The sequence below is a fragment of the Carcharodon carcharias genome, chromosome 8, assembly GCF_017639515.1.
Source record: "Carcharodon carcharias isolate sCarCar2 chromosome 8, sCarCar2.pri, whole genome shotgun sequence".
Taxonomy (NCBI): domain Eukaryota; kingdom Metazoa; phylum Chordata; class Chondrichthyes; order Lamniformes; family Lamnidae; genus Carcharodon; species Carcharodon carcharias.
The window spans coordinates 160,711,207-160,731,687 of NC_054474.1; the positions used below are offsets into that span (position 1 = coordinate 160,711,207).

Sequence of the window (20,481 nt, forward strand, 5' to 3'; positions counted from 1 at the left end):
TGTTTCCTCTTGTGGGAGAATCTAGAACTAGGGGTCATGGCTAAAAGTAAGGGGTTGCTCATTTAAGACAAATGAGAATTTTTTTCTCTTAGAGGGTTGTGTCTTTGGAACTCTTCCTCAAAAGACAGCGGAAGCAGAGTCTTTGAATATTTTTAAGGCAGAGCTAGATAGATTCTTGATTAACAAGGGGGGGTGAAAGGTTATCGGGGTCAGTGGGAAGTTACAATCAGATCAGCCATGATCCTATTGAATGGCAGAGCAGAGCTGAGTGGCCTACTTCCGCTCCTAGTTCGAATTTTTTTTTATTCGTTCACGGGATGTGGGCATCACTGGCTAGGCCAGCATTTATTGCCCATCCCTAATTGACCTTGTTCAGAAGGTATTTAAGAGTCAACCACATTGCTGTGGGTCTGGAATCACATGTAGGCCAGACCAGGTAAGGATGGCAGATTTCCTTCCCTAAAGGACACTGGTGAACCAGATAGGGATATATGCAAAACCATCAGTTTCTTTGGCTCCACGTCCTGAATGTTTTTCCAAAATCTTTCACGGCACTAGTTTTCCATACCATCAGAAGCTTTTTTTAAAACCTATGTCTTTGAGCATGCCTTTGGTCAGGTTCCCAAACCTTTCTACAGATGCTGGGCATCCACGTTCATCTTTGTGATGCATCTTTGGACATTTTAATTCGTTAGAGGTATGATGTAAATGTAAGCAGTTACAGTAAATCTTTTGACTCCTGAAGTAATCTATCTGTATCTTCTAGATTTCATAAGTTTTGCATTAAAGATATTATTCCCAACTTTTTGTGTATTCAGGTAATCCAGGAGCACATTATGTTGAATGTACTGTGCAAATTGAGTAAAAATTATTAAAAGTCTATTTTATATTCACTTTGACCAAATTTTCGTCATAGTCAAAATGAAAGCATTACAGGAAACAACATTATTAAATATTTCTCCCTTCAAATCTCCTTTCCCATCATGATCAACTTACCAACCTTGTATTACGAATTTTTTCTATCTCGATGTTGTAACTCTGGCTTCCAATAATGGTCTGGAATGCCTCGGTAGGGTCAATGAGTTGGCCCCAGATTTTTGATCCAAGTCGATCAAGGATTACCATGAAGCACTGCAGAGCTGGCCAGAATGGGTCAGAAACATCATCTACAATACAAATCATTACAGAGAGATCAGTCTAAAATTCTAAGATTCTAACCTTTGATGGTTTTAAAGAAAAAAGCAGAGTTTACTCACAATTCCCAAATGCACAAAGAATATGCTTTAATTAAAAAAAAATTCAAACCGATCCAGCGGCGATTCACACAGGCTTGAGTTAAAAAAAATGTATCTCTCAGCTATCAAAATAATAAAGCTTTAACAGCCCATGGGGCTGATTTAGCCTCAGAGGAGGGGTGGGTGATTGCTCCCTCCTGCAGTGTAGCTGTTACACCCTCATTAAAAAAGCAACAATTCCTCTGACATGTCTAGGTTTAAAGAAAAGCACCAAACTAACTAGAAGCATTACTTCGAAGCATTAATTTTTCCATTATCACTGACAAAAGGATTGCTAGTAACTGCACTAGCTTCATCCTCAAATTTAGGATCGTGTTGCTGTTTTAAATTAACTGCGTTTTTTTTCAAACAGTACATTTTATAACCATTTTTTCTAGTTAGTTCTATTTTTGCTAAAACAGTATGACATTTGACTAAACTACATTGTATAAATGGCATTATTCTCAATTTTATGTGCATACGGATAACCCAGGAGTACCACATTATGTTGAAAACACTGAACAAATTGAGCAAATAATATTAAGTCTATTTTATATTCACTTCGACTTGCTATGGTGAAAGTTTTGTCAAAGTGAAAGTGCCATTATCACTACAGGGAACAACATTAAATTGGTCTACTTCCTCTTTCCTTCAAAGGAGGTATTTTGGTTCAGTGGTTTTTCTACTTGAAGTTACTTCTAAAAAATCTATTTCCATTGCACCACAAGACATTGTAAATGTGGAGTATAAAGTTTGGTCAGACCATTTAGGAGTAACTAAAACTAACATGAATATATAGATAAGCTGAGATTTATTTGCCTACAACGTCCCAAAACAAAATATGGATTAACCCTATTAAAATAAGGACGTCCATGCCATCAGACTTGCACAATCAAGTTTTATGATAATATCACATTTACAGAAATATTCAGACATGCCTGGTTTACTTTTCATCATGGTGTTCAGAATTGACTTCATGAAGTCATTTTGTTTATCTTGCGCAAGTAGTAGTGAGTCCATAGCTTGTTCATCCAAAACCATCAACAGCATGCAGATACCTATGCAAATGAAGATTTATGAAAGCACATACAGCATATGCCAGCAATGAAATAGGTTCTCAATAGTAAGAACATCTTAATTAATTAACTTCATTTTTTTCTATTCATTTTAAAAAGAAACCAAGTACAACTACTTAGTTTATTTGGAAATGAGTTCACTCTCAATAAATTCAATGCAAACAGAATATTTTGTTTAGGCATGCTAACACAGAGAATCAATTCAATGCAGAGGTTGGCCCTCCCCTGCAAGAACAGGGAGATTATTTTGATCAGGGGAGTTAAGGGAAGGTCACTTTTTGATTAAGAGTGCGTTTGAAATGCAAATGTAAACAGAGAGGTAGCAATCTTAAATTAGCACCCTGGACAACCCTACTGGAAATTCACTTTATGTGGTTGGTAAGATTTTAAAAACAATAGGACTTTAATATGCTTGCAGTGAAATAGTTCGTTAAAAAGTTTATTAAAGAGCAAAACACAAACAACACACAAAAGTAAGAAGCCACTGGACTGCAGGACAAAATTGGAATAGCTTGTACAGATATGGAGAACCCCATTATAGGAAGGATATAAAAGCAATGGGAAGTTGCAGTATTGATTCATCAGGATGTTACCAGCAATGAGGAGTATGAAAAGATTCAAGAATTTAGACCTTTCCTCACTTGAATTGATGGTCAAGTCGGGTGTACAATCGAGGTTACAATATCATGAAGGTTTATGATAAAGATAAATAGCATTGATCATTTCAATTGGTTGACAAGACTGTTAGGATCTCCCTGGAAACGAAGCAACGAAATTCAAACTTCTAGTAAATAGCTGAAAGGATGAAATGGCTAGATTTCACATTTTAAAACTTTTACTGTAACAATTGGACCAAAAACACTATTAATTAAACATTATTTTTATAGGCAACCTATACAGAACAGAACTTTCCCCTTTTACTTTTAACAACCAAAAAACCCACTTAACAGGTACATTTTACATGTTCCTTAAGCATTCAAGTTTCCCAGACCCAGTCCAAAGTGATTCCTCACTTTCGAGGATTTACTTACATTCCTTTTCTTTCTCAGCCTGGTCACCTTTAACCCCAGCACACACACTCAAGGAGAGGGTTTTCCCTGGAGATTTTACCTCTTAACACAAGCAAAGTGAATCTTCCAATCTTATTTCAAATCCTCATGAACCCAGTCTCTTCCATGCAAGCACTAGTTCTCACTCACTTTCGTGCATGGCAAACCAGAGAGACCCACTCAGATCCTGGCAGACTAACTTGTCCGAGAGCTTCTGAATGTCCTTAGGAAAGCCTGTAGCCCGAGCTCTCAATGATTTCCTAAGGACTCTTCCACTCTTAAAGTCCATCTCCATGGCAACGTGAATCACATGAGCTTTGTATCCGGGTAGAAATGCTGATTATTCTTTAGACCTCAAGCGCAACTTACAAGTATAGCCTTTTACGACCCAACATTCTCAACACTTTCCTGGACCAGCAGTCAAACCACTGTAAACACAGATGCTGCTGCCATTGCCTCTATGTGTGAACACTTTGCACCTCCTTTCCAGTAAAACATCCTGGCCTCTCTTTAATCTTTAACAGCCACATCACCCAGATGTGTCGTCAGACAGACTGCAGAACAAGTCATATGACCCCTTAATTTTTCCCTAAATTAAAGACACGGTGCCAAAACATAATCCTATTAACGTCATATCTGTAACAAGATCATGACACAAATTTAGGACATAAAGAATTAATAGGTGTATATAATTTTTTTAAAAAAGGGAACAGGGAGACGGTGCTGTACTGGCAATGACACTTGTCTGGGGCCCCTGGATTACCAGCCTAATACTCCAGGGACAGGGGTTCACATCCCACCATGGCATCTGGTGGAATTATATTAAATTAATAAATCTGGAATATTAGGCTAGTCTCATTAATGGTGACCATGGCAACCATCATTGATTGTCATAAAACCCATCTGGTTCACTAATGTCCTTTAGGGAAGGAAATCGGCCATTCCTACCTGGTCTGGTCTACAGGTGACTTCAGACCCACAGCAATGCGGTTGACTCTTAATTGTCTTCCACAAGGGCCCAGCAAGCCACTCAGTTCAGGGGCAATAAGAGATGGGCAACAAATGCAGGCCTTGAGGAGAAAACAGCCATTATGGGCAAAATCTGTTCGAGCTTCATTCTTGTTGTGATACCTGCTTGTCCAACATGTTGCACAACAGTGCCCTCTTTCACCATAGCTTGTCACTCAGTTTTCATTTTTCCTAGGTACAGATCTACAGCAGATCTTTAAATAATTATGATCATCATTGCACTCACCAAGCCAGTAGTTCTTGTGATTGTTAACATCATAAAGGTGGGGTGGTAAAAGAATCAATTTTCCTTCTTCTATTCCATAACTATTATAGAAGTCTATATTTTCAAAAAGATCCAGTTCAATGACCTTCAGCAGGCAAGTTATCACTTCCTGTAAGTCATAGAAATCATCTCGTTCCACCTTTCCAAGAGATCTGGCAGCAAGGATTGCCCATCTTCGGATCTAAAAACAAACAGAAACATTAACAAACATGTACACCACTAGTGTTGTGTTTTTTTAAAAAAAAACAGACAAACAGCTTTAATTTTCTCCCATTGGTCATATATCAGCTGTTACCAAACATAGGCGATCTGCTCCTTATAATGCCAAAGCTGCTCCAAATCAAACACCAGCTCAGGTTCTATCTATAAGCAAAGCCACCCAAAACATCAAACAGCACCAAAGTAGCTACGTATTTAAAATGAAATTTGCAGATATTTAATGATATGGCGACTAATAAATTTACTTTCAAAGAGTCCAGCCAATGGGATGGACAAAAGATTTTTAATTTATCAAATGCAACCATTTTTCTTACAAAATAAAATAATATGATTAAAAACTTAACACAACACATCAGTGTAAAAAACATAAAAGTGGAATGGATTATAAGGCTGTTAAAAAAAGAGATTGATAGTTTACTTCTGGATTAAGCAAATGGAATCTGAAACCTAAAGTTATGTTTAACCTGTCACTCACTCACAAGAACATAAGAAACAGGAGTAGGCCATTCAGCTCCTTGAGCCTGCTCTGCCATTCAAAAAGATCATGGCTAATCTGAGTGACCCTCAACTCCACCTTCCTGCCTGCCCCAATAACCCTCAACTCCCTCGTCAATCAATTCCTACCATCTTTTACATTGTATACAGAAATTTAAGTCAATTTTCAAATTTGTTTTATTTGTGGGTATTTTGGAAGCATTTCAGAGTCCATGCCAAATAACATTTAACAACTGTTTGTGATTTCACTACTTCCGATTTATCAGAATAATATCCACCCTTTATCAGCTCTGTTTTTGAATGACTGTGTTTTCAAGAGTTGAAACTACACTAAAAGGCACCAAAAGATTTAAAACAAAAACAGAAAATGCTGGAAAAACTAGGCAGGTCTGGCAGCATCTGTGCAGAGAGAAACAGAGTTAACGTTTCGAGTCTATATGTCACTTCTCTGAAGAGTCATACGGACTTGAAACATTAACTGTTTCTCTCTCCACAGGTGCTGCCAGACCTGCTGTGCTTTTCCAGCATTTTTTGTTTTTGTTTTCAGGTTTTCAGCATCCGCAGTATTTTGCTGTTACCAAAAGATTTAACTCATACATGTAGACTTTTAGTTAGGACACATGTTCAATTCTATTATTCATATACACACATAGCCCTTGGATCAATTAACAAATTGTAGTCTAAAAAATATTGCAGAACCATTGGAATGTTTGGATTTTCCAACACTTCCAATACAAATACAAAAAAGGAATGGGCTTTAGATTCCATTAGGCTTTTGTGTATGTAACAAAAATGCCTGAAGGCCATCCTAACATAGTGCTAGTTTGATACAAAATAAAATCACAATATTTTAGAAATTTGAAATTAAAGCTGAAATTGTTGGAAATGCAAAAGCAGATCCATGAGCAATTTCTTTCACTGCCATGGTTGAAGGACCTGCGTTGCATTTTCTGTTTTTACATGCTTGTCAGATACAGATTTCATTGCTCCAGTTTTTCACATAAACAACAGAAAGACTTCCATAGAAAACAATGTATTATTGATAATTCACAAGGTCAATCATACAGTAGTCAAATAAAACTCACCATTTCATTTTGGTGTACCAGAAGTAGATATATGCCAGGATATTTTTCAAATGCCTGAAAGGAGAAATTCCCCAGCTCCATTTTACTAAGGGCCTCAACACACAACTCACCTGAAACACAAAGTGCAAGTTATTTTTGTATTGTCTTTAGACAGGCTATTAGAAAAGAGACTTTGACTGCTCCAGAAGTTACCAAAACCAGAGACTCCAAACAATTTCACTAGAAAACTCAATCATAGCCTCAAGCCACAAATAATCCAAGCTCCAAGAATTTTAACAATTCTTATCACAACTTTCTTCTCCCCAGTTTTCAAAATTATTTCCCAACTGCTACTGCATCTTTTCAGATGGAAGGAAGAGATGGTTTGAGACACAGCCGACTGGTATAAAAGCAAAATTCATGAAATAACAAGTAGATTATCAACTCCCTTCAATCTTGCTCTTCAGTTGATAAATGGAAAATTTTTTACAAGAACTTGCATTTTTAAAGCACCTGCACCATTAACATAGTAAAATATCCAGAGGTGTTGTTACGACCAGGTGAGATGGGGTGAACTCGCTCCCCCCTATTCAACCTCCTCGTTTAGTCACAACAAAGGTTGAAGTTGCTTTTTATGAGGCTATGCCTTTTCCAAATCAGAATGTATTTAACTATTTAAACTGTGAGCAATAAGGAGCCAGATATGGGAATAAATGGCCAAATGAGTTTTGTGCCATATGCATTAAATACGTAGGCCTTGGAGTGAAGTTAGGGGCGGTACTCAGAACAATCAGGGTGAGAGATAGTAAATATACTGGAAACAAGGGCAAAGATAAAAGTGGGGAAATGTCTGAGCAAGAATTCAATAGATATTTCCTATTTCGTTACAGCCAGTGAAATGAATTTAAACTTGACTTCATTGACTTCAAAAGCCAATGAGAACATTTTGGCATTTCAGGGCAGACCAAGATATTTCTAAACAGAACAAAAGTCTAAAGAAAAATTTACTTGAGCTCTAAGCTAGTTTACTGATCAATTTTGTTTAATAAGATGCAACACTTCGCATTCATAGGAGGAGGCCATTCTAACTTGTGAAGTCCTTATAAATACCTCACGCATTGTAACTACTTACTGAGGCGTTCATGAAGCAGTAGGTAAGGATATTTGAGAATCTCCAGAATGGGGACCCTTAGGTTGTTCTCAAAGTCTGGCCCTGTGTACCCATGAAGCTGAATTTCCTGTTCATCCTCAATTAGAAACAACTCATCATCCTCCTCCTGCTCTTCTTTCAGTGCATTTTCAAAATGCTCTATCAGACGCTTAGTCTCTATTTTCCATAAATTCTGCAAAATACAATATTAAGTATTAGGGATCAACAACAAAACAGGTTTTGAATTTAACTCAAAAATAAATAACTATATTTTGAGACAATTAAGCAATTACAACAAAAATATCCCAGCATATTGACACACAATGGATATAGCTACATGTTTCCTGTATGCTGAACTATTGATCTCAGCAATAAATTTGGGGAACTCCAAAACAAAGGCTAGATGTCTTGTTATAGAGAAGGAAAGAAAATCCTATGCCAAAGTAACCCGGAGATCTTCCTAGTGCCCAGTGTATTAATTTGCTTTGGCATGGACCTGAACACCTCATCAGCTAGGGAATGGTTGAGAAGAAATGAAAAATCCCCTCCAGCTGAAAGTAGCAGGGAGGTGGTGACTTAGTGGTACTGTCACTTGAATAATAAATAGTAATCCAGAGACCAATGCTCTGGGGACCTGGGTTCAAATCCCACCATGGCAGATGGTGGAGTTTAAATTCAATCAATTAAAAAGTTGGAATTAAAAGTCTAATGATGACCGTGAAATCATTGTTGATTGTCGTTAAAAAACCCATCTGGTTCACCAATATTATTACCTGGTCTGGCCTACAATGTGGATGACTCTAAATGCCCTCTGAAATGGCCTAGCAAGCCACTCAGTTGTATCACACCACTAGAAAGTAAATAAGGAATGAAACCGGATAGACCACCCAGCATCGACCTAGGCACCAGAAACGACGAAGACAAACTCAGCCCTGTCAACCCTACAAAGTCCTCCTTACTAACATCTGAGGGCCTGTGACAAAATTGGGAGAGCTATCCCACAGACTAGTCAAGCAACAGCCTGACATAGTCATACTCACAAAATCATACATTACAGATAATATTCCAGGCACCATTATCTCCATCCCTGGGTATGTCCTGTCCGACCAGCAGGACAGTCCCAGCAGAGATGGTGGCACAGTGACATACAGTCGGAAGGGAGTTGCCCTGGGAGTCCTCAACTGAGATAGGCAGATTTTTAATCAGTAAGGGAATCAAGGAATATGGAGAAAAGGATTATCAGATCAGCCATTATCTCATTGATGGCAGAGCATACTCAACTCCAGACCCCATGAGGTCTCAAGACATAATGGGCAAAGAAATCTCCTGCTATTTACAACATACTGCACCCACCAAACACCCCATCAACCTCAGCTGATGAATCAGCACTCCTCTATGTTGAACACCACTTGGAGGAGGCAGTGAGGGTGGCAAGGATGCAGAATGTACACTGGGTGGGGGACTTCAACGACCATCAAGAGTGGCTCATTAGCACCACTGTTGACTGAGTTGGTCAAGTCCTAAAGGACATAACTGTTAGATGGGTCTGTGGCAGGTGGGGAGGGAACCAAGAGGGATAAACAGACTTTACCTGATCCTCACCAACCTGCCTGCTGCAGATGCCTCTGCCCGGACAGTATTGGTAGGAGTGACCATTGCACAGTCCTTGTGGAAGCGAAGTCCCTTCTTCACGTTGAGGATATGCTCCATTGTGATGTGTGGCACTACTACCGTGCTAAATGGGAGAGACTTCAAACAGATCTAGCAATTCAAGACAGGGCATCCATGAGGCACGGTGGGCCATCAGCAGTAGAATTGCGTTCAACCATAATCTGTAACCTCATGGCCCAGCATATTCTCCAGTCTACCATTACCACCAACCCTAGTCCACTGAAGAGTGCAGGAGGGCATGCCAGGAACAGCACCAGGCATATCTAAAAATGAGGTGTCAACCTGGTGAATTTAGAACACAGGACTACTTGTATGTCAAACAGCATAAGCAGCAAGTGACAGACAGAGCTAAGTGATTCCACAACCAACAGATCATATCTAAGGTTTACAGTCCTAAAGTCATGAATGGTGGTGGACAATTAAACAACTCACTGGAGGAGCAGGCTCCACAAATATCCCCATCCTCAATGATGGGGGAGCCCAGCCATCAGTGTAAAAGATAAGGCTGAAGCATTTGCAAAGAAATCTTCAGCCAGAAGTGCCGAGTGGATGATCCATCCCGGCCTTCTCCAGAGGTCCCCAGCATCACAATGCCAGTCTTCAGCCAATTTCATTCACTCCATGTGATATCAATAAGCAGCTGAAGAGACTAGATACTGCAAAGGCTATGGTCCACGGCAATATTCCAACAATAGTACTGAAGACTTATGCTCCAGAACTTGCCATGCCCCTAGCCAAGCTGTTTCAGTACAGCTGCAACACTGGCATCTACTCGGCACTGTACAAAATTGCCTAGGTACACCCAGCAATGTCCTGTCCACAAAAAAGCAGGACAAATCCAACCTGGCCAATTACTGCTCCATCAGTCTACTCTTGATCATCAGTAAGGTGATGGAAGGTGTCATCAACAGTGCTATCAAGCAGCACTTGCTTAGCAATAACCTGCTCACTGACTCTCAGTTTGGTGTCCACCAGGATCACTCAAATCCTGACCTCAATACAGCCAAGGTTCAAAAATGGACAAGAGAGCTGATCTTCAGAGATGAAGTGAGTGCCTGCTCTTCACATCAAGGCAGCATTTGACCGATAATGGGATCAAGGAGCCCTAGCAAAACTGGAGTTAATGGGAATCAGGGGCAAAAACCCTCCACTGTTTGGAGTCATACCTAGCACAAAGGAAAATGGGTATGGTTGTTGGAGGTCAGTTATCTCAGTTCCAGGACATCACTGCAGGAGTTCCTCAGGGTAGTGTCGTAGGCCCAACCATCTTCAGCTGCTTTATCAATGAACTTCCTTCCATCCATAAGGTCAGAAGTGGGGATTTTTTTTTTTTTAAATTCATTCATGGGATGTGGGCTTCACTGGCTGTACCAGCATTTGTCAATCCCTAGTTGCCCTTGAGAAGGTGGTGGTGAGCTGCCTTCTTGAAATGCTGTAGTCCATGAGGTGTGGGTACACCCACAGTGCTGTTAGGAAGGGAGTTCAAAGATTTTGACCCAGCGACAGTGAAGGAACGGTGATATGTTTCCAAGTCAGGATGGCGAGTGACTTGGAGGGGAACTTGCAGATGGTGGTGTTCCCATCTATCTGCTGCCCTTGTCCTTCTAGATGGTAGTGGTCGTGGGTTTGGAAGATGCTATTTAAGGAGCCTTGGTGAATTCCTGCAGGCAATCTTGTAGATGGTACACACTGCAGCTACTGTGCGTTGATGGTGGAGGGAGTGAATGTTTTATGATGTGGTGTCAATTAAGCTGACTGCTTTGTCCTGGACGGTGTCCAGCTTCTTGAATGTTGTGGGAGCTGCGCTCATCCAGGCAATTGGGGAGTTTTCCATCACATTCCTGACTTGCCTTGGAGAGGTGGACAGGCTATGGGGAGGCAGGTGGTCAGTTACTCGTCGCACGATTCTTAGCCTCTGAGCTGCTCTTGTAGCTACGGTATTTATATGGTTAGTCCAGTTCAGTTTCTGGTCAATGTTAACCCCCAGGATGTTGATAGTGCGGGACTCAGTGATGGTAATGCCACTGAATATCAGGGGCTGAGGGTTGGATTCTCTCTTGTTGGAGATGGTCATTGCCTGACACGTGTGTGGCACAGATGTTACTTGCCACTTGGAAGCCCAAGCCTGGATATCGTCCAGGTCTTGCTGCATTTGGACAAAGACTGCTTCAGTATCTGAGACGACACAAATGGTGCTGAATATTGTGCAATCATCAGTGAACTTCCCCACTTCTGACCTTATGATGGAAGGAAGGTCATTGATGAAACAGCTGAAGGAGGTTGGGCATAGGACGCTACCCTGAGGAACTCCTGCAGTGATGTCCTGGAGCTGAGATGACTGACCTCGAACAACCACAACCACCTTCCTTTGTGCTAGGTATGGCTCCAACCAGTGGAGAGTTTTCCACCTGATTCTCATTGACTCCAGTTTTGCTAGGGCTCCTGGATGCCACACTTGGTCAAATGCGGCCTTGATGTCAAGGGCAGTTACTCTCACCTCACCTCTAGAGTTCAACTCTTTTGTCCATGTTTGAACCAAGGCTGTAATGAGGTCAGGAGCTGAGTGGACCTGGCAGAACCCAAACTGGGCATGAGTGAGCAGGTTATTGCTAAGCAAGTGGCACTTAATAGCACTGTTGATGACCACTTCCATACTGATGATTGAGGGTAGGCTGATGGGACGGCAATTGGCCGGGTTGGATTTGTCCTGTTTGTGTGCAGGACATACCTGGGCAATTTTCCACATAGCCGGGTAGATGCCAGTGTTGCAGCTGTACTGGAACAAATGGATCATCTACTGGGCACTTCTGGCTAAAGATTGTTGCAAATGCTTCAGCCTTATCTTTTGCACTGCTGTTCTGGGCTCCTCCAACATTGAGGATGGGGGCATTTGTGGAGCCACCTCCTCCAGTGAGTTGTTTAATTTCCATCACCATTCACAACTGGATGTGGCAGGACTGCAGAGCTTAGATCTGATCCATTGATTGTGGGGTCATTTAGCTCTGTCTGTCACTTGCTGCTTATGCTGTTTGGCATGCAAGTAGTCCTGTTTTAAAGCTTCACCAGGTTGACATCTCATTTTTAGGTATGCCTGGTGATGCTCCTGGCATGCCCTCCTGCATTCTTCATTGAACCAGGGTTGACCCCCCGGCTTGATGGTAATGGTAGAGTGGGGGATATGCCGGGCCATGAGGTTACAGCTTGTATTTGAGTACAATTCTGCTGCTGCTGATGAACCACAGTGCCTCATGGATGCCCAGTCTTGAGTTGCTAGACCTGTTCGAAATCTATCCCATTTAGCATGATGGTGGGTATCCTCCATGCAAAGGTGGGACTTTGTCTTCACAAATGACTGTGCGGCAGTCACTCCTACTGCTATTGTCGTGGACAGATGCATCAGCGGCAGGCAGGTTGGTGAGGACGAGGTCAAGTATCTTTTTCCCTTTTGTTGGTTCCCTCACCACCTGCCACAGACCCAGTCTAGCAGCTATGTCATTTTGGACTCGGCCAGCTCGGTTAGTAGTGGTGCTACCGAGCCACTCTTGGTGATGGACATTGAAGTCCCCCACCCAGAGGACATTCTGCGCCCCTGCCACTCTCAGTGCTTCCTCCAAGTGATGTTCAACGTGGAGCACTGATTCATCAGCTGAGGGAGGGCGGTACGTGGTAATCAGCAGGAGATTTCCTTGCCCATGTTTTACTTGATGTCATGAGGCTTCATGGGGGTGGAGTCAGTGGTGAGAACTCCCAGGGCAACTCCCTCCCGACTGTATACTACTGTGCTGCCACCTTTGCTGGGTCTGTCCTGCCGGTGGGACAGGACATACCCAGGGATAGTGATGGTGGAGTTTGGGACATTATCTGTAAGGTATGATTCCCTGAGGATTCAATGATGGCAATGCCACTGAACATCAAAGGGCGATGGTTAGATTCTCTCTTATTGGAGACGGTCATTGCCTGACTCTTGTATGGCGTAAATGTTACTTGCCACTTGTCAGCTGAAGCCTGGATATTGTCCAGGTCTTGCTGCATTTGGGCATGGACTGCTTCAGTATCTGAGGAATCACGAATGGTGCTGAATATCATGTAGTCATCAGCGAACCAACCAATTCGATTCACTCCACGTGATATTATATTATATGATTATATTATATCCATGCCAACAAGAGAGAATCTAACCATCACCCCTTCACATTCAATGGCATTATTATCGCTGAATCCCCCACCATCAATCTACTCACCAAGTCTCCTTAGGCAGCACCTTCCAAACCCACGACCACTACCATCTAGAAGGACAATGGCACAGCAGACCCACGGGAATGCCACCATCTGGAAGTTCCCTTCCAGCCACTCAACAACCTGACCTGCACATATACTGCTAATCCTTCACTGTCATTGGGTCAAAATCCTGGAGCTCCCTCCCTAACAGCACCATGGGTGCACCTACACCCCATGGAGTGCAGCGGTTCAAGGAGACAGCTCACCACCATCTTCTTGAGGGCAATTAGGGATAGGCAATAAATGCTGGCTCAGCCAGTGAAGCCCACATCTCACGAATGATTGGACAACATTTGCCAAATAATCCTCAGTATGCTAAAAATTACACTGACGACCAATTTAGGATAATCAGTCGGGCTCGCAGTGTGGTGCATCTGAATATACTGGGAGCTACATATTTTAATACACAGGGCCCAGTTCTTTGCAGACAGAAAGAATATGTGCACACATTATGCCTGTTTCAGCCTAAAAAAAAAAGACAGCCATTCGCTGACTCATTCCTCAGGGCAATGGCTTGACCAATCAGGGTCAAGCTGCCTGGTTTAAATTTTTAAAAATGCTTGGCAGTTAACTGTCAGTCACCATCACTGGTGCATTCTCCATGGCAATGCCTCTACCAGAGTCTACTTGGCAACTGATCAGCATTTTTCACATGCAATATAAATTGTTGTTTCCCCTTCATATTGGAATTCTTGCGAAGTATCCTGATGAGCACAAGATGAAAAACTTCAACGTCTCTTTTTTCAGCAATATTATATTACCAAACAACTATTTGAATAAAAATTGATACAGTATCACTAATCTACTCAATACAACTCAACTTCACTGCTAATTATGCTTGCTCAAAGACATCGCTGCACTGTATTTTGTCAAGTATAGATCCATTATTGTACATGATAGCATGGCATGTTGCTTTATCAAGTACAGACCAATCATTACAACCGAATGATCAGTACAAGCACTAGCCAGTAAAACTGAATACCACTATATCTCTCAGCTCTCACTGTGGACTGAATCCAGTATTATGGTTCCCTTAGATTAGAAGATCAAACATGAGAGTTGGGAGGTCATTTGGCTCAGTTAGTGACTCTCCATGGTTTGACAATTTCTTCCATTTAAAATAATACATCTGCAAATCTGTCATTTACTTTCAATCCCAAAAGTGTCTCTAAATTCAGCAATCAAGGTGGTGAGTAGGAGAAGATTTTCAATTATATATCTTCTGAACTTATTCCTTCATCTAGTCATATTTGGCCATTTCACTGCAATGTCCATCACAGGGATGTCGTTACTCTCAACCCCATGCAATAAGACTTGGGTGTTCCTTTGGAGGAGCCAGTGAATTCTGCATCTTTTGCTGTGTATACAAAGTATGGTATTATACACTTCAAAACATTTATATTTAAAAGCTTCATAAGTAAGGACATAATTTAAAAGAGCAAGTTTTGATTTGCACCCAGGTGCAGGAAATGTCACCTTTGTGGTTACTAGCACAGATTTCAAGGAATTCACAATAGATTGCATTCTTCAAGACATAATATTACCTTCATATTAATTCCTTACATTACCTTGTGTACTAACGGGAGTTTATCACGTGCTTGGTGATAGTCCACCACACATTCCAGGCAATAACAAAGATCTTCATTGGCAGCTTTTAATTCCTGTGCAGAGAGCTCCTCTGAACTGTAGCTGTGTAGAAACTCGATTGTTGACTTGCCTTGAGGTGTACACCAACGACAAGTGCTCATCTTGCCTACTTGAAAATGAAGAACAGAATTAAATCATAGTGTAATAGATAATATGTTCTAATAGTTAAGTTTGTCAGCATAGTGTAAAAATACAATACAGAATGTCATTGTCAGAATAATGATAACAATAATCTCAAACAAGCAATAGCATAGCCAAGCGTGAAATTGTTTGTGTCAGCTGCAGGAGAGAGCAGCATCATTTAATTAAGATAATATCCTGTCTCAAGTAACAGGTGCACTTTTAATTGTTTCTAATGAATATAGTACTTCTAGTAACAATTACTGTATGTTTAAAATCCCAAGGGTTGTCTGGAAAATAACCAGCATATATTGTGGAAGGAATTGGAGACTCTTGTTGAGATTCAATTAAGTGCCCTGGACTATGAAAATAACTAAAATGGTTTCTGAAGTCATACCTTTGCAACTACAGTTTTAAAGTTAGCTTCCATCCACGAGCTTTTCACAGTAGAACTGTTCTAAATTAAATTCATTGGCCTTTGAGGAAGTATTTATTTTTTTCCCTTCCTTTCAGTCATTTCTAGTCTTTAACCAACTCCTGGATTTGCAAGATTGACTGGATTTCATATGTCCACCCTCATTAACTTTCTGCAGCTCACCCTCCACCACAGATGCATAGGAATTGTTGCAAAATAGGAACAGAGATAGAGATAATGCTGATAAAGGAGAACAAAATTCCACATAAGCAATCAAATAACTTCAAGAAAAGAAAGGAATTCCTGAAAAAACTGATGCCTATCTTTTCAGTTGCTCGGGTCTTACACAACATTCACAGCCCCAAATCACAGTAAAGCTATTGCCCCAATTGCTTGTTCATCCGAAGAATCTTGGCGAATGTTGTGTTTTGAAGTAACCGAGTGGAGGTAGATAATTGTTAGTCTGTAGTGTGGGCAGCCATCATGACGTGCAGTTTGGAGTAATAAAAGTTATATCCTCAAAATAAAGACAACAGTCACTTCAAGTTAATATTCCAAATTCCCTTAAATTGGAAGAATTTTAAATTGCTTGTTAATTAAACTGAAAGAGGCTTTTTGCCATTTTAACAGATCAAAAGTAGTTCAGAAAAAGAAAACTTGGCTTTACTTCAATCATTAAATTGCTAGAAAATTTCAGATTTTGCTTCCACTGTCCAATAATTGTCCCTTAAGGCAGAACACACCAAAATTTAAATATTTCCTACAGGGTATAACAGCTGTTGGTGTTGTTTATTAGTCAGAACATTATCATCTCACAAGAGGGTGAGGTATAAAGAGATTATTTAAATTGTTGGTGAAAAATGGTTCATGAGCAATTGTCTACATCAGATTCTGAGCTGTCAGGTAAATTCATAGTTCTTGCATCAAAAGATAGATGCTTTAATATTTGAATTAAGCAACATTGTAGCAAAGTGGGAATGTGGTGCTAAAAATAAGATAATAGAATAATTTTAATTAAACTTTGAATTAAGATGTATACATTTCTTCAATGTCACTCAAGTAACAAAGCTGATTTGCATAAAACACCTGGTACAACAACAACTTGTGTTTATATGGTGTCCTTAACACAATAAAATATCCCAGTGTGCTTCACAGGAGTGTCAAAGCAAAATTTTATACCAAACCATATGAGGAGATATTAGAGCACATGATCAAAAGCTTGGTCAAAGAGAGGTAGATTTTAAAGAGTATCTTTAACCAACTAGAGAACAGGCCATCCTAAACAGGGTATTGTGTAATAAGAAATGAATAATTGGCAACCTAGTTGTGCGAGGCCCTTTGGGGGTGAGCAACCATAATGTGATAGAATTCTTCATCAAGATGGAGTGTCGTAGTTGATCCTGAGACTAGGGTCCTGAATCTTAATGAAGGAAACTACGACGGTATGAGGCGCGAGTTGGCTATGATGGATTGGGAAACGTTATGTAAAGGAATGACAGTGGATAGGCAATGGCAAACATTCAAAGAGTGCATGGGTGAACTGAAACAATTATTTATTCCTGTCTGACGCAAAAGTAAAACAGGAAAGGTGGCCAAACCATGGCTTACAAGGAAAATTAGAGATAGTATTAGATCCAAGGAAGAGGCATACAAATTGACTAAAAAAAAAACAACAGACCTGAGGATTGGGAGCAGTTTAGAATTCAGCAAAGGAGGACCAAGTGGTTGATTAAGAAGGGGAAAGTAGAGTACGAGAGTAAGCTTGCGGGGAACGTAAAAACTGACTGTAAAAGTTTCTATAGGTATGTGAAGAGAAAAAGATTGGTGAAGACAAATGTAGGTCCCTTCCAGTCAGAAACAAGGGTATTTATAATGGGGAACAAGGAAATGGCTGACCAACTGTCCTGTCTTCACAAAGGAGGACACAAATAACATACCAGAAATGTTGGGGAACACAGGGTTTAGTGAGAGGGAGGAACTGACAGAAATCGGTATTAGTAGCGAAATGGTGTTGTGGAAATTGATGGGATTGAAGGCCAATAAATCCCCAGGGCCTGATAATCTACATCCCAGAGTTCTTAAGGAAGTGGCTCAAGAAATAGTGGTTGCATTGGTGGTCATCTTCTGAGATTCTATAGACTCTGGAACAGTTCCTACAGATTGGAGGGTAGCTCATGTAACCCCATTATTTAAAAAGGGAGGTAGAGACAACAGGGAATTATAGACCAGTCAGTCTGACTGCCAGACGTCAGCAGCGGGGAAAATTCTAGAGTCCATTACAAAAGATTTAATAGCTGAGCACTTGGAAAACAGTGGCAGAATCGGACAGGGTCAGCATGGATTTATGAAAGGGAAATCATGCTTGACAAATCTACTGGAATTTTTCGAGGATGTAACTAGTACAGCTGATGAGGGGGAGCCAGTGGATGTGGCTTATGTGGACTTTCAGAAGGCTTTCGACAAAGTCCCACATAAGAGATTAGCGTGTAAAATTAAAGCACATAGGATTGGGGGTAGTGTATTCAGATGAATAGAAAACTGGTTGGCAGACAGGAAACAACGAGTGGGAATAAACGGGTCTTTTTCCGAATGGCAGGCAGTGACTAGTGGGGTTTTGCAGGGATTGCCGCCGGGACCCCAGCTATTCACAATATATATTAATGATTTAAATGAGGGAACTAAGTGTAATATCTCCAAATTTGCAGATGACACAAAGCTGGGTGAGAGGGTGAGCTGTGAGGATGATGTAGAGATGCTTCAGTGTGATTTGAACAAGCTGAGTGAGTGGGCAAATGTATGGCAGATGCTGTATAATGTGGATAAATGCGAGGTTATCAACTTTGATAGCAAAAACAGGAAGGCAGATTATCTGAATGGCTATAAATTGAGAGAGGGGAATGTGCAACGAGACTTGGGTGCCCTCATACACCAGTCGCTGAAGGTAAGCATGCAGGTGCAGCAGGCGGTAAAGAAGGCAAATGGTATGTTGGCCTTCATAGCCAGAGGATTCGAGTACAGGAGCAGGGAAGTCTTGCTGCAATTATACAGGGCCTTGGTGGGACCACACCTGGAATATTGTGTGCAGTTTTGGTCTCCTTATCTGAGGAAAGATGTCCTTGCTATAGAGGGAGTGCAGTGAAGATTTACCAGGCCAATTCTTGGGATGGCAGGACTGATATATGAGGAGAGGTTGGGTTGGTTAGGATTATATTCACTGGAGTTCAGAAGAATGAGGGGGATCTCATAGAAACCTATAAAATTCTAACAGAACTAGACAGGGTGGATGTAGGAAGGATGTTCCTGATGGTGGGGGAATCCAGAGCCAAGGGTCACAGTATGAGGATACGGGGTAGACCATTTAGAACTGAGATGAGGATAAATTTCTTCACCCAGAGAGTGGTGAGCCTGTGGAATTCGCTACTACAGAAAGTAGTTGAGGCCGAAACATTGTATGTTTTCCAGAAGGAGTTACATATAGCTCTTGGGGTGAAAGGGATCAAAGGGTACGGGGAGAAAGCGGGAGCAGGCTATTGAGTTGGATGATCAGCCACGATCATAATAAATGGCAGAGCAGGCTCAAATGACTGAATGGCCTACTCCTGCTCCTATTTTCTAAGTTTCTATCTTAAAGAAGGAAAGAGAGGTAAAGAAGGAGAGATTGTGTGTTTGGGGGGCGGGGTGGTGGGAGCTGAGATATTGGAGGATTGTCAGACTGGAGGAGATTACACAGAGAGGGAGGGGTGAGGCCATGGAGGGATTTGAAAATACGGATGGGAATTTTATAATTCATACATTGCTTAACCAGGAGCCAAAATAGGTCAGCAAGCACAGGTGCGACAAATGAACACAGGCATGATGGCGAGCATGACTTGGTGCAATTTAGGCCAGAAAAATTAAGACCCTTGCAAAATAAATTCCAAAGACGACTCCTATCCTCAGATTTTTCACCAGCCCTTTTCAGGAAAAGGGACAGAAATTGTACCTCAGGCTGAATTCATTCTGGTGAGAGTGAAATTCTTGACCCTCAAACAAAACAGCAATTATTCAAGGGAAAAATCAGAGGCAACATTTCATGAAGTTTGGGGCTGAATGCTTGTTTCAAGTGTGAGGAACTTAATTCTGCATCTTGAGCTGGGAGCGTTGATATGTCTGAAACAGAAAAGCGACCTGCTCCCTATCACAAAAACCTCTTGCCTTGATGAGCACAAAATTCACAAAAAGAGTTATGATGACGTGCAGGAAGCTCTTCGTAGCTTTCACTAAATCTACAGCCTGCAACCAGTCAGCATAATTTGTTATATTTTGTTTGGATTAAACCTGTATACTTTTGAGCAGCCATGGAACAATTAGTGATCAGTTCTCCAAATCATCATCTGCTTGGAACCTTATTCAGATTAACAACCTTAAAAAGAAAATAAACAAACACTATCAAAAATGTACTGCAAACAAACATGACCTGTTTTAAAGCTGCCACAGTGAGCTTTATGTTCACTACACGTTTGCTCAGGAAGTTATTTCTCCACACCACAAACAAGGTGAGAGAAAAGGCATCACAAGGGAGACCAATTAATGCAAGCAAGTGAAATGATAAGATCATTGAAAATTATTGAGTGACTGAATCTACTGAAGCTAGTTAATTTGATCCAGCACTTTGAGTTACTCCCAGTTTTAACAGCACCCCTGATTATAACAATTAGAAGTAAACAGCAACAAAAAAGTGATAAATTTA

At 40.9% G+C, this 20,481-nt stretch overlaps 1 protein-coding gene across 5 annotated transcripts in view; it reads right to left on the bottom strand.

The window, feature by feature from the left end:
- Positions 1–20,481, bottom strand: part of setx (senataxin) — an 86,924-nt gene that overhangs the window by 35,371 nt on the left and 31,072 nt on the right. For 2 of the 5 annotated variants that reach the window (XM_041194105.1, XM_041194103.1), the window contains exons 2-7: positions 15,139–15,323; positions 7,604–7,814; positions 6,493–6,602; positions 4,655–4,874; positions 2,213–2,332; positions 1,001–1,166 (exon numbers count right to left, since the gene is read on the bottom strand). In XM_041194105.1, the coding sequence (XP_041050039.1) occupies positions 1,001–1,166; positions 2,213–2,332; positions 4,655–4,874; positions 6,493–6,602; positions 7,604–7,814; positions 15,139–15,318 (1,007 nt within the window). In that variant the 5' untranslated portion in view covers positions 15,319–15,323. Of the gene's footprint in view, positions 1–996; positions 1,167–2,212; positions 2,333–4,654; positions 4,875–6,492; positions 6,603–7,603; positions 7,815–15,138; positions 15,327–20,481 lie in introns of those variants that run through there. The other 3 variants (XM_041194104.1, XM_041194102.1, XM_041194106.1) reach the window with 2 other exon arrangements.